The 15,613-nt window shown below is 34.1% G+C and overlaps 1 protein-coding gene across 1 annotated transcript in view; it reads right to left on the minus strand.

Annotated features, from left to right (window-relative positions):
* Nucleotides 1–15,613, minus strand: part of SRFBP1 (serum response factor binding protein 1) — a 66,057-nt gene that overhangs the window by 15,394 nt on the left and 35,050 nt on the right. Inside the window, exon 4 of the mRNA XM_019727996.2 lies at nucleotides 6,334–6,405. Coding sequence (XP_019583555.2) covers nucleotides 6,334–6,405 — 72 coding nt within the window. The remainder of the gene's footprint in view (nucleotides 1–6,333; nucleotides 6,406–15,613) is intronic.

The raw sequence follows: 15,613 nt of genomic DNA on the forward strand, positions 1-15,613 counted from the left end.
CTAATGCTTAAAATGTATTAATAAAAACAGACTGATGTGGGCATAAATTCCATAAGAATCAACTAAAGTTGACAGTGGGGAAAAACTAATAGAGAATTGTAATCATCATACAAATACCTTGTAGAAGTATTTGATTCTCAAAACTGGCAGACTGGCCCATGGGGCAGATCTCACCTGCTGCCCGTTTTTTAAAATAAGGTTTCATGGGAATACAGCCAAATTTGTTCATTTACATACTATCTATAGCTGTACTATATCACAGTGGCAGAGCTGAGTAGTCGTGACAGAAACTGAATGGCAGGTAAAATATTTATTACCTGGTCCTTTATAGAAAAAAGGTGTGCCACTTGCTCTAAACTGCATGTGAGTAGTCCTTAGCGGGGGTAAAACTAAAAAAAATTAGAAAAAGGAGAAGTATTTTAACAGGTTTATGGTGCTGAAAAGTTACATTCAAATAAAAACACCATGACCACAGACTTCTGTTGCAAATTGAGGCAACTGGTTATAGCATTAAATGCATTCAATACGCTTCCTGAATGGTGAGAGGTTCGGGTTTAGCAAAGACAGTTTGGTCTTCAGTGCAAAAAGCAATGCGTTTTAATTCCCAGGACAATTCCCAGAACATTTATCTGTAAAAATAACAATCACAACAAACACAGCTGCTCAGGACAACTGTTATCCACACTTCAGGCACCTGGCCTTCCTTCCAGTTACAAGGGAAAAGAAGACACTCCAGCAGCAGCTATTAACTGTTCTTTTCAGTATATTTCCTGTAGCAACTAAAAATTCACTTCTAAGGTAATCCTCAATGTATGAACATCTGTATTGTAAAACATAAATTAGAAAGTATTCTCATCACATAAGTTAATTTTCCATATTTTTAGATAAAAAGTCCCGGGAATCCCAAATAGATTTTGACTAAATGTATTCATGTGTAATTGTTGAAAACATAACTACTACTCTTCCCAAATTCCTGCTCTGACAACTTGCTAAAAGCTCTTATGAACTGGGTATTTTTCTTTCCATAGTTAGCTACATCTTTCCATCTGAGTTATAAAAACTTTCAGAAGAGCAGTGGTAATACCTGCATGTCTAGTGGTGACTCTAAATACTGTTGTGTTAAAAATCATTTTATCATTGAGTTTATTTACCAAAGTTATTTCTCTGCCATGAAAGATATCCCAGAGTGACTTAGGGATCCAATTTCAGTAAATTACATTTATTGAAAAACTAGAATAAGTTTAAAGCTGTACAATTATGTATTAATCTAATAAATGAAACTGTTATTCTTATTTGTTGTATGTCTTCCTCTATAATGGTGTTTTTATGCTGCAACCTTTGTGGAAGATGTATTTGGGGAAACATACCAGGTTAATAAGAAGTGAGACACATTTTAACAGGGCCACTGCATTGCATAATTCTAGGGTTGCCACTGACATTGTAGCTGTCACAATTGGAGGGTGTAGTACACAGCTTATGCAGCCGTACGTAATAGCGGTGAGTTCAAAGAACACAAAGGCTTGAGTCAGGGAAATAGCTAGGTATTCTTGAAAGGAAGTCAAGACAGTATAACTGTCAGATAAAATATTTCATCTGTGTTCCCTTTACCTCTTGCTACCACTTGAATGTAGAAAGTAAATAAATGATTTCTAATTGCTTTCTGAAGAAGAAAATTAAAGAAAGGTTTACAGTGTTAAATTTGACATTTCTACTTAGGAGACATAAAAAAAGTTTATTTACATGATTACCATAATTTATAAAATCTGACTGTTTTTAACTGAGACTTTCTTTAAATCAAACATTTTAAGAACTGAATGTATCAAAGTCAGGTTTCTGAAATCAGTCTAGTATGAGGATACTTGTTGAGAAAACACTTTTCTTCCAAAGTACTTGAGATAACTTTCTCTCATTTTGTGACCAAATTCCAAGCCCCTCTCGAACCTTTCTGGAAAGAAACTACGTAGAAACATAAACAAAGAGGCTTGTGAAACAAGTGGGCTCTGGTTCACACCTTTGGCCGTGCTTTGTGTCTCTGCTGCAATTTGCTGACGTGTAGGAACTCACGAGAATAAGCAGGGCAGCAGCTGCCATGAGACTTCAATTCCTTTATTGCTCCTTAATTTATCTCCTGTCCATCTTCCTTTCTCCCTCTTTATATTACTCATATTTATATTTGTATTTACGTAAATATGACTTATTATGTGAAGTCTTGGCCTCACACATGAAGACACAAATACCATCTTTTGAGGCTCGCGATCATGCTCTCATTTAAAAGGTTAAGACAAATGCACCAATAACTACTATTCCAAGGCAGAATGTGATCAACCTCATAGGAGAGACAGAAAATGCTATGGAGGCTTATAGAAAAAAAAAGTCATACATCATAAATTTAAATAAATTTATTTTGAGGCTTAAAATGCTAAGCAGTCTCTGTGAACAAATAGTTTTTACACCTGCATGAAAGTCTTCACAATATTGGGGGGTATGAAGGAAGCCACAGCTTTCCTTATTTAAAGTTGACACAGTGTTTGCCATGGAAAATTCTCAGGAAACTGTGGTTAAACACACCTCCAGTTTCTTCCATTTCAAATAAATTAAATAAAAAAGGGAAAATACCTCATCTTTTAATGGAAAATTTTTATTTTGGCATATGGGTATTTATTGTGAACACAAAGCATTTGGTGTTCAATGTTGAAAAGAATTTTGAGAATGTACATGTGAATATAAACAACAGTCTAAAAATGAAAAAGCTCTGTTACACGCAATGTTCATTCCTTTGAAATGATGCCTAAAACAAACTGACTCTAAATGAACTGGTAAAGGTAGAACGCTAGTACCAAGTGCTTTTAATATGAATTGGACTTAATTTCAATTCTAGGTTTTACCTAAAGATATAAATCAACACATTAATATCTGTACTTATTAAAAACATGTAGGGAGATAGTAGGAAACAGTTCACTCAGCTGGATCCAAAGAATTGTGGCAAACTGAGCAAACTAAGGCTTATAGTTCACACTCTAAGGGAACAGGAGACCTTTCTGTATTCGTTGGACTCTTGTAAACCCCTATGACACCATGATTTTAACATGCAGTCTGACATATATGGAATCTTATTCCATCCTTTTGTCTTAAACTTTCGTTTTTTAGGCCGAGACCTAGGTTTAGACGTTGGACCTGCCATTTCCTACTGACTGACTGGAAGCATATTTTTTATCTTTCTGGGCCTATTGTCTCATCTGTTAAATGGGGTTATCATCATCTTCCTTAAGAAAATTAATATAAAGCACTAATGAGTCAGGCAACTGACAACGGTAGTTGTTTAATATAACTGTCTTTTATTTTCTACTGGGTTATATATTCTTCTAGAAAACATTGTGTGTCTTCTATTCCCGTCATATCTTCCACAGTGCCTAACTGATTGCTATGCATGCAACAGATGTTTTGAATTGAGACACTCCTGAAATTCTGGCAACAGCTGTCTGGAAAGGTTCCAGTGTCTAAACCCTCTAGCTTTAAAGTCTCATCATATACACATTAACTGGCTACTTAACCTTTCTACCCCCTTTCTGCATTTGAAAACTAAAGACACTATGACTATTACTACACACACACATACACTCATGCACGTGCATATGCTTTCTATGAGATCACTGTGTAAGATCAATTGAGATAAGACTGCACATGGAAGAACTGTGCAATCTGGAAGATGTTATACAAATTAGTATGTTCTGCTCTATTCTGATGGTCAGATAACCTTAAATGTGCAGAGCTCTATGTAACAGACTTATATCCTATTTGGTATCTTCCACTGAGCTCCTTTCCTATGGTAAACTAAAGAATAATTAGTTCTCCCTCCACGACACTCGGCTGCCTGCCTCATTTCTGTTGTACTATTTAACGTATTAACACATTTTGATATGGAAGAACCTGAATCCAATGGAAGGCTATCACAAATGAAATAACGTAGCAACAAAACAGCTGAAATCATATAGCTTGGGAGGAATCTGAAATGATCTTAAGCAAGGCAGTTTCCCTTGGCTTTAACCCCCTTAAGACATTTATTAAGAACTCTGATGAAACAGAACTGTTTTTCCCTACCTGCCTCTCCACCTCCCTCCCTTCCTTTTATTTGGAGGAAGGTACAAAAGGGCAGAAATGTAATCAGGCTTCAATTCACAATATTTCAGTCAGATCTTAAACTTTTTATCTGAATTACTATTATAAATCTCATGACTACAAATCTAGTAACATGCAAGTGAATTTACTATCACAAAATAATAAGCTAACCTAAACGTTTGTTTCCCCATTTTTAAGATAATGATATTTCACACACTGGAAGGTTGAACAAAGGGTAGCAAATGGAAGACGAAACTCTAAAAAACTGATTTTACATACATTACACATACATTAACTAATTAACCTTCCAAAGTGAAAACAACCTGGCTGAGAAGTTAAAAAAAAAAAAAAAAAAAGACACAGAATACTTTGTTATGGGTATTTCTAAGTTCAACTTAAGCAGTAATTTAACCAAGTTTTACTGTTAATTAGACTTTAAATGAAAACATAATATTATTAGGGAACTAAACATAAATTGCTTTTTACTCTTACCACAAACTAAACATTAATGAAATACTTTTAGAATTTACCAACCAGAACATTAAAACAACTCATTCTAATAAAAATCTTAAACTATTATTTTTTTAAGACTCTCAAGAGAAAACAAAAAACTATTCTGCCATATTTTTATACAATTACCACTACTCTATTTAACACGTTATTATTTTGTGTGAGATATAGGCCAAACCACACATTTAAAACCATAATAAATTTTCCCTCTTTATGAATGAAGCCTATAAAACAATACTTACTGTAAAATCACACTTGTACAAGATAAGGAAGCTGTGAAATCACGCTCCCGGCTTTGGTGCTGCCTTAATGACAATGACAATGCAGCAACAACCAATCCCCGCACCCCTCAAACAAAAAACTTCATAGTCTGGCCTTCTTACAGTCAAATGCCTTAATGTTTAACATGTCTAACCAGTATCAATTAATGGTAGAGGTAAGTGAGTGCTGGTCTACATAAATGTAGAATACAAGTATTTTTTTTTCCCTTAAGCTGGAATAGGCAAATTGACACTTACAGTTGGAGATACCAAAATCCCTCTTAGTAATCGATAAAAAAAAAGTAGGCAGAAAATCAGTAAAGATATAAATCACTGAACAATACCATCAACCAATTTGACCTAATGACATTTATAGGACACTAATTCCAACAGAATATATATTGCTTTCAAGTGCACATGAAATAGTCACCAAGATAAGCCATACTCTAGCCCATAACACAAATAACAAAGTTAAAAGAATAAAAATCAGAAAAATATGTTCGTGGATCATAAAGAAAACAGTAACAAGACTATACCTGGAAAACTCCTGAACTGCTCAGAAATTAAACCATATACTTCTAATTAAACTATGGGTCAGAGATGAAGTTACAAGGGAAATGCAAAACATTTTGAACTCAAAGAAAATGAAAATATAACATCAAAAATATGGGATGCTGCTAAAGTAGTGCTGAGAGGGAAATTTAAAACATTAAATTTATTGCATTTAAACAGAGGACAGGACTAAAATCAATATAAGCTTCCACATGAGAAACTAGAAAAAGCAAAATAAACAGAAATGCAAGAAGAAATACAAATTTGAGTAAATGGTAATGAAAGTAGTGAAAACTGAAAAGCAATAGAGCAAAATCAATCAATCAAACCCAAGTCTGGTCTCAGATAGAACTGTCTTATGTAGGCATTATTAGCAAAACAGATGGAAATGCAACAGGGCAAATAGTAAGGAAGAAGCAGGAGCGGCAAATCCAAGGAGAAGAAAATCTAGGTAAAAATCCAAACTGTGCCACGTAGCAGTGATATAGCCTTAATCAGCTCACTTCATTCTTTCAGTTTTCTCATTGGTAAAAAGGACATAAAAATAATTCTCCACAGAGTGAATAAAAGGATTCAATGAAATATTCATGGACATTATTATGGAAAGAACAAAAATTGAGATTGTTCTTAATTAGTAAGATTTAGCACACAAATGTCAAACCAAGTTCAACATACCTTTAAAGTGTGAGAACATAGCAAAGTAAAACTCACAAATTAACATAAATTTTTGTGTGTGTGGCAATATTGGAACTCAAGTTGGTAAAAATCATTATGTACTAATAGTAATTGACTTATTGATAAGTTTTCTCATCAAGGAAAACAGTGACAAGAAAAAAGCAAGTCAAAAAACATAAATAAGGAATTTTTCCTAAAAGAAATACAATTTCAGATATACCTTTTTGCAGATTTTTTCAAAATTGATATCATCACCAAGAGCAGATTTAGTTACTATATCAGGTTTCAATTCCTGCAAAAAAAAAATAAAAAAGAATTTTAGTTATGAATCTAATTTTAAATTGTCATTATTATTATGAGTTACATTCCTTCCCATGTTTTGCTTTTAATAAACTTGATATTAAATAAATTATTTGTATAGAATAACTCCTATCATATATAGTAAGAAATAATCATGCTACAAAAAAAAGCCACAGCAAAATGAATTTAAGAGCTAATCCCCCCAAGACAATTATATTCAGAGTCCATGGAAGCCAGAAAATTCAGGGTGCCATAAAATCTCCAGAATGATAAAAACATTTCCTTAATAAAAATAAGATTAAAACAATTCAAAATGTTAATTTAAGACTTCTTAAGTTTAGAGAAATTTTTACTAATTTTAAAGACATTAAAGGACATTGGCAATTTTATCAATTTATAGAGACATGTAGATTTATAAATATTTAATTTTCATGCTTAATTAAAAAAAAATCTAAGCCACAAAATACTTTTATATGATGCAAGGAATTAATCCAGATTTATTTTAGAAAATTAAAAAAAAAGGCACACAGAAAAGCAAAGAGAAAAATAAGTAAAATTACTGGCAATGTTTACATGGTTATAACTTTATCACACATCCTTCTTCATGTTTAAGAGAATTTTAGTTTGATGTCCTTTCCGATAAAAAAAATGATGTATGACTTTAAGATCATATGAAAATGAAATTTTCCTACATTAATAGTTATCAGATTATTCTAAAGTGCATGAATATAGAAATAGAGATAGATAGACAGACAAACAGATACAGATCTGAAAATGCTATGCTGCTGGTCTTAAAGATAGAGGAAGAGGCTGTGAGTCAAGGAATGCAGGAGGCCTGAAAAAGACAAGAAACTGATTCTGCACTGGAGTCACAACCCGCTCAACATCTTAAGACTTCTGACCTCCAGAACTATAAAATAAGAAGTCTGTTGTTTTAAGCCACTAAACTTATGGTAATTTGTTACAGCAGCACTAGAAAACTAATATACTTTCTATCTCCTACCAATCTTCCTATTATAAACTAATTCCTTACACCGTATTATTTGAACATGCACCACAAATAATGCCTATAATTAAATAGTCACCCTAAAACTACCAAAGCAAAATTTAGATGAATTTGGATGGCTTAAACTTTCCTTACCACAATACTCATACTGCAGTATTTTGGGGCTAATTCATTTAATGCCTTAGTGTTAGATATAACCCTATGTGAAATTAAAAGGGAACGCTAGCTCCTAAAATATACTAGTTCACATAAAATTTTAAAATGGTGTTCAAGTAGCAAAACTGTAGATAGAAATGTTGTGCCATAACTAGAATTTTTATTCAGCGTTATCTATCATAAGTGGACACTGAGGAACTAATAAACCAAATGATTTTTAGACAATGCACAAACTGCAATGAGTAATATACTATGAAGTTATTCCTCCCTCCCTATACTTTTATTCAGAACAGATCAGGTATTTATTGCCTTTCAGAATAAGATTCTTTTTGATGTGTTATCACAAATGGATAGATACCATCTCAGATATTAGTACTTCCTTCAGAAGATAAAAATTAACCCACAGCCTTTCTGAATCTTCTAAGAGTCTGCAGTGGAGTCTACTTGGGAAGTTCATGTTAAACTGCCAGGATTTACAAATTATCTCTTAATTGTTCTAAATTCTAGATTCATACATATTCTGACTCAGAATGTCTACTATATAAAGGAGAAGTTTTAAACAACTATTTTCATTATTCTTGGATTAAATTTAATAGTTTTAACAATAGGTTATAATTTGGAAACAAAATTTAATTTACCCATATTTTAAGAAAAAATTTCCCTTTAAATTGATTGTGAAATGCAGTTGCTATAGCAAAATTCACTAGGGTCTACTAGATCAGTAATTTAGACTGCAGAAGATATTGGGAATTGATTTCTTTTTTTTTTTAAGATCTGAAGTAATTAATAATCTTCAAAGAATGCCTGGGATGGTGGGTAATTTCCTGGATTTGTGGTTGTGGTACCTTACCTAACAATACTTGGGGTGCCAAAAAAGGGTATACACATGACTTTTATTCATCTTTTATTATCAGTATATATTGAGTATTACAATTTTAATACAGTTTTTTTCCTTTCTTAAAATGTGTATACATTTTTTTGGCACCCTCTGTAGATCTATTCTCTTCATTATAAATGAAGGTTTCCCATAAGCGCTTTGAAAAGCAAGTAAGATTGCAAGCTCTGTGGGTAAACATCCAAAAGCCCTAATTTAGGTAAAAAGTAGAGAACTCTGAAAGACAAATGGTATTTAGAGGCTTGGACACTCAAAAGCTTCAACAATTCCAGCTTTCTGGCTGACTATTCAGAAGTGGAATACACTACCCCTGCTTGCTGGGAACAGTTCTTCAAGCGCATGGCAAGGAAGCAAACTTGAATCCAGTTAGGCAATAAGCCATCCAGTCAAAAGAAAATGGCCTGAGGAACTATTAATACATAAAACAGGGAATAATTCATGCTTACATTAACCTTTATCTTCCATTTTCTCGATAGAAAAATGGAATGAAGAACCTAGAGTGTAAGTTCTCAAAGGTGAGAACAGCTTTGACTATTCAGCGTTGACTATTATTAGTTCCCAGGACAATGTCATATTTGTTAAACGGACTGAACCAGAGTGAAGAAATTTAAAATGCCTGTTTCTTAGTGACAAAGATAAAATCTAAAGAGGTCAGTAAAATCTCTTATCTATAGGAAAATCAAATTCAGGATTTGACAAATAATTTTTATGTGGGCTTTTTTTCTTTAGAGAAGCAAAGCTGAAGAAAACAAATACTGAAAAAAAACACAAAACAGCCAGGAGGACTACTGGAGTGTTGAAAAGTATTCTACATTACTATAATTTTTACTTATAATGGGAGAAGGTAAAACACTACCTAAGGACTCACTGAAACACAGATAATATATTGTGAATGGTTGGAAAACCACATTGGCTAACAAGCCAGGCACTGTGCCAGCTAAAAGATAAGACTTTGCTCTTTCTGAGAAAAGATTTCATGCTAACGGTAAAACTAAGATCCATTTCCAGACCAGCAATAGACATTTTAGATAGCAGTTATATACCTATTCCAAGGACATTCATATATATGCAGTGTTTTAAAGTCATCTGGCCCCTCCTACACCACACTTAAACATAGATCAGAAACTATCAATTAAAAATGTGAAAGAAAAGAGTTCAGTGCTAAATGGTTATTTTACATTATGACATTTCTAGTGTACGGGGTTAATTCTAAGTAAAATGACCAACCAGACAGGAACACTAAGCTTTCTTTTATACAACACTAATTCCAATGCATTTTTTTCGATAAAAGTATTTCTCTTAAATTTTAGAAAGGTTTCTCCCTACTTTAAATATAACTACTTCAAGTATTCTGCAATTTCAAGTGCAGAACAAAACACATTATTCCATATCGTAATTTGCAAATTTTATGCCAAAATCATACATTATGAACTTGGAAGAAAAAAATACCTAAATACACTTCAATTTAGAAAAAAAAAATTTTTTCTGAACATTTTTAAACCAAAGAAATTTTAGATATCACTCAGACACATTAAGTGGCTTAAAAAAAAAAGACAGACAGAACAATTCTCAATTAGAAAACCATGAATCGAGGATAAACTATAGGAAGATGAAGATACCCAGTTATGTAACAGGTGCTAAATATGGAATACTGGACTAAAAACTTTAAAATGAGTGTAGGATAAACTCATACTAAATTAGACAAGTCAAACTTGAGCAATTTGACTCAACTATATAAAAATGATGCAATGGTTTTTCAATAAAAATATTTAAATTTGTCACCAATACAAGGGAAATTAAAAATATCGGTAATTTCCTAAACAAATGCTAACTACACTTAGGTTCTAAAACTGAATTTAATTAGGTAGTTTCCTTTGATTTCCTTTAAATGACTCAAGTCTGAAAATATTAATCCTCCCACTTGGGACCTTAATTCATCAGTGAGAAGGGCTCCGTGCTGACTTGCGTAAAACACATTCTTTTATTTTTAGACATTCAATCCAGCTTTATTTTCTAGCATCAGTATAATTTCTTTTATTTAAGCTTTCCAATAGAATTATCCAAATCATCAAAAACACAAAATAATGCATTAAATTCTTTATAATATATATGTCATGAATTACTAATCAATTCATAAAACATTAGAATTAGAAGGGACGTCAGCTATTACACAATTCTACACTTGTGCAGATGACTTATTAACTCAGCAGGCCCTGGTTGCTCAAACTTTGTGCATACCTGAAAAAGGCCTACCTTCATTTAGGACTGGCCTATGGCCATCTCCTGAGATGAGCTCTGAGCCCTTGGGCCAGAGGGTACCAATTTGATCAGATAGTTTATGCTAACACTGTGATTTATGGCGACCACTTCTCCACTCTGGGAGGCCAGAGGCTAAGTAGTTGAGATCAGTCATGCAGATGATTTATGCCTATGTGACTGGCTCGCAATAGAAATTCTGGATATCAAGGTTCAAGTACGCTTCCCTGGTGGGCAACACTGCAAGTGTTGTCATACTTCCTTACGGGGAGTGTGTCCATGTGACCATGCTGGGAGAGACACCTGCAAGCTTCTGCCTGGTTTCTTCCCGACTTCCCTCATGTGCCTTTTCCTTTTGCTGATCGTGATCTGTATTCCTGAACAGTAATAAACTATTACCGTAAATGCGAAAGCTTTTTTGAGTCCTGGGAATGCTTCTAGTGAATCACTAAGTTTCAGGGTAGTCTGGGGGAATCTCTGACCCACTCAATTCTATGGAAGAGGAAATGATAACTAACAGTTTTAAGAGACTCATTCGAGGTAGTACGACAGGGATAGGACTAGAATGCCCCCAGTTTGCTTTTGGCCATATCCTCTTATCAGTCAGTGGAGACAAATTAGAAATTGTTTTAATTCCGTCCCTAATCACGTTAAACTAATATTGCTCAAGTTTCCTACACTAAAGGTAGTCATGCATAAATAACCAGATTTGTCAGCACATTTCAGTTCCTTATTCCACAGTACCATGTACCACTGTTTTGCCTCTATTCAAAATAGCAAATTTAATTGGAATTAGGTCATCCCATTTTAGGTTATTTGTCAATTTCCTTCTCTGCTCTCCAGAGGCGTTTATGTGAACAATCAAATATTGTAGTCCCCCTTATCTGATGGAGGTACATTCCAAGATCCCTCGGTGATGCCTAAAACCACAGATAGTACCAAACCCTATATATACTGTTTTTTCCTATACATACATACCCATGGAAAAGTTTAATTTATAAATTAGACTCAGTAAGAGATGAACAACAATAACTAGACTACAAAAATAATAAAGTAGAACAATTACAACAACAGAATGTAATCAAAATTATGTAAATGTGGTTTCTCTCTCTCTCTCACTCAAAATATCTTACTGTACTGAATTCACCTTTGTATCTAAAGGAAGCACTTTATGGCTTCTCTTTGGCATACATGAACCGCCAGCATCACTATTCTTGCACTCTGGGGACATTAAGTAAAATAAGGGTTACTTGAACACAAGCACTTTGATACTTTGACAGCTGATATGATAACCGAGAGGGCTACTAAGTGACTAATAGGTGGATAGTGGATACAGTGTGGATTCACTGGACAGAGGAATGATTCAAGTCTGGGTCCAAGGACTTCATCACACTACTAAGAAGTTATGAACTGTTTATTTCTGGAATTTTTCACTTAATATTTTCAGACCTCAATTGACCGCAGGTAACTGAAATTGCAGAAACTGAAACTGTGGATAAGGAGGGATTACTGTACTATCTCAGCTATATCACCAGTGTAGTGCAGTCTCTGGCTGAGTGGGTGAAGTATATTTGCAACCAAACTATTTATTCTGTATCAGGCTGTGGGAAGGGACACTGTATCAAGACAAAAAGTAACTTGCTGGCAGTAACCATGTTGATGTTTTAAATTCCAAGAGGCTCTCATTGAGGCTGAGCTTTTAATAAAATCTTTGCATTTTCCAAAATGTGATTAAAATTGGAATATGATGTTTAGATTACAAAAAGTTAATTTCCAATGGAAAGAATTATGAGGTGCCAAGAAAAGTCTGGATTTTTGGAGTCTTATTGTCTATTTGGAAATAAGGCAAATGCGTTTCTCTGAAATAAAGAATCTGAAATAACTCGTGAGAGAGACACTGACATCCAAATCTTCATGGTTTTCCACAGATGGGAATCTCATCATGGTTATCCGTCAGTGACAACAAAAACCTTATTTCCTAAATATTGTTCTACTGTTTCTTAAATACAATTACACCAGATGGAACTTCAATAGGTTATACTCTGTCATCAAGCAGTCAAGGGATTTTTCCAAATGAAATATCTTTGTATTTCTCCTTCACCTATTCCTGTGTTCTCTGTTGCAATTAATGGCATCTCCAGCCTCTGCCGCTCAGGTTAGACAGCTCAGTCATCTGAGACTGCGGACCTCCTCGTCATGCTTCTGTTATGCTCCAACCCCGCCTTTTGCTTCCTCTGATGTAGTGTCTGCTGAATTTGGTTCCCTCCTTTGGATTACCATTATCCTACCCTTAGTGTTCAGGACTTCATTATGGATTGTGTGGATTATACCGCCTAACTAGTTTTTCTGCCTCTAGTATCAGTACTGTGTTTTCCCGAAAATAAGACCTAGCTGGACAATCAGCTCTAATGTGTCTTTTGGAGCAAAAATTAATATAAGACCCAGTGTTATATCACTATAAGACCTGATATAATATAATGTAATATAAATACCAGATATAATATAATACCAGGTCTTACATTAATTTTTGCTCCAAAAGACGCATTATAGCTGATTGTCCGACTAGGTCTTATTTTCGGGGAAACGGTAATTCCAAGGCCCATTATATATCACTGTCTTAAATACAAAAGCAAAGTTAAAGACCTTTGGTCTGGCATTCAAATCCTTTCATTACATGGCCTCAGTGTATCTTTCTGCTCTATATTGTAATTGTTATTGTAATACACTTCTAGGGGGTCTCATATGCATATGCCACCCATTCATTTTACATAGAATGACCTGAATAAATTGTCTATTCCCCCATCTCAGTATATATCGTAAACTATTTTAAAACTTTTTATTTGTGGAATGCCTTTCTCTAATTGGCCACCTGTTTCTCACTCCTTTTTACACCCAATCAAAAATCTATCCATATTTCAACGCTTGCTTGCTAAATACCACTAAAATGAAGCAGGGCTTCTTAGAGCAATGGCTGATTACAGATCTGAGGCAGGAACAGTATAAGCCCTGCAACATTTTGTTATGCCAAAAAAGTAAAGACTAATGGAGTTCTCTCAAAAAGTCACATAAGCTACTTTAGAAAGGATATCACTGGTCGAATTTGGGTGTGATGAAAGAATGACAATGACCATATAATTTGTTACTCAAATGATGACCCACTTGAGAATGAAATGAGGCACTATTAAAAATTATGCTGGGACACAAGAGGTGAATACCAGGAAAATCACAGGAAAATGTGGTCACATAGTCACCCCTAGTCAATTTCTCATACCTCCAAGTGCTCTTTCTTTTAAACCCACTTCAGGGAAGCTTGTGGTCCAACTACTCCAACCAACGCCATTCTTGTAAAAGGCACCAACGATTTCCACGTTGCTAAACTAACCAATAGGGCTCAGTACTCCTCTTACTCAACACATCGCAGCATCGGACTCTCCCCTCCTTGGCCAATCATAACCTTTTAACAATTCCTCCTTTCTCTTTGATATACTTTCTTCATATGACTTACAGGACACATACTCTAGGTTTTTCTTCCTTAGCCCCCTTTGCTAGTTCTTCCTTTTCTTTCTAGCTTACGACGGGACGTGGGACTCTTCACCATTATCTAATAATACATTCGTGATTTAATCTTCTCTCATGACTTTAAATCTCACATACAAGTCAACAATTCCCCAAAGTCTCTTACCACTAGCCCAAATCTCTCTTCTGCACTTCAGACTTACATATCAAACTGACTACACATCATTATTCCTAAATCCTTCCTACTCTGCTCTGATTTTCCACAGCGTATCATCTACTAACATACTAAATAATTAACTGATTATGTTGTCTTCTGCTATCTGCCCTAAAAGATAAATTACAAAAGATCAGAATACTATGCCTATTGTCTTTTCTTCAGGAGTACCTTAAGTGACTAGACATTTATGACATTTGGTAAAATCTAAAAAATATTTGTTGAAAGAATGAATACTAAAGATTTTTTTTCTTTCTTTCTTACTTGTTAGGTATTATAAATTATTAAACTGAATATCTCAGGTATCTCTGTATTGCGTATAACATAAACAAGACCTGCTAGTAAACACTGCCCCTGTTCAGGAAGTATTACAGAGAATACATATAAGAACTGTCTTTCATTGAAGTTTATCATTTTTAATTTTCTAAATTAAAAGCAAACAAAAAATACCAATTAATCTTTAATCTTGTCCACGTTGATATATTAATCTAAATCACTATCACACCTAATAGAGAACTTCATGTAGGGAAAACTAGTAAAACAATCTAAACATTTTCTATTTCTTGATTCTACAAGTACTTCCTTTATAACTTTTCTGAAACAAAAACAATAAAGCAATATAAATTTAAGTCTCCCACTGTAATTTGTGAGGTTATAGTCACCCTTTAAGAGTCGGCTTCATGCTACAGGAAGCCTTCCCCATAGTACTAAGTACTACGTGGCCCACCACCAATACATCTATCAGTGTTTTATACACACTGTATTGATACTCTGTTCACATGTCCATTTCCCTCATTAGACTATAAGCTTCTCAAGGGCAAACATCATATAAATTACTATATTTCTGTAAGCTACCAGAGTATTTTGTAAACAAATACAGACTTAATATATATTTTGTTGAGCTGAAATAAAGTGCTTTGCTCATGAGGATGGCTTCGAGATGACATGATAAAAGTTTGTGAACTTTTCTGGCAAAGTACTAGATTAAATAATATAAGGTAAAACTTTTGTTTTTTGAATCCTACAATAGTAACTAATAGTAAGAATGATTTCAGCTTCTGGTCTAAAGTCACAATACAAGATGACAATGATGATGGGGAGTATAGTAGATCTCCTCAGGATTTCTGTTCAGGATTTCTCTGTCACTGAATAGCTCT

This window comes from Rhinolophus sinicus, linkage group LG03 (assembly GCF_036562045.2).
Source record: "Rhinolophus sinicus isolate RSC01 linkage group LG03, ASM3656204v1, whole genome shotgun sequence".
Classification (NCBI taxonomy): Eukaryota; Metazoa; Chordata; class Mammalia; order Chiroptera; family Rhinolophidae; genus Rhinolophus; species Rhinolophus sinicus.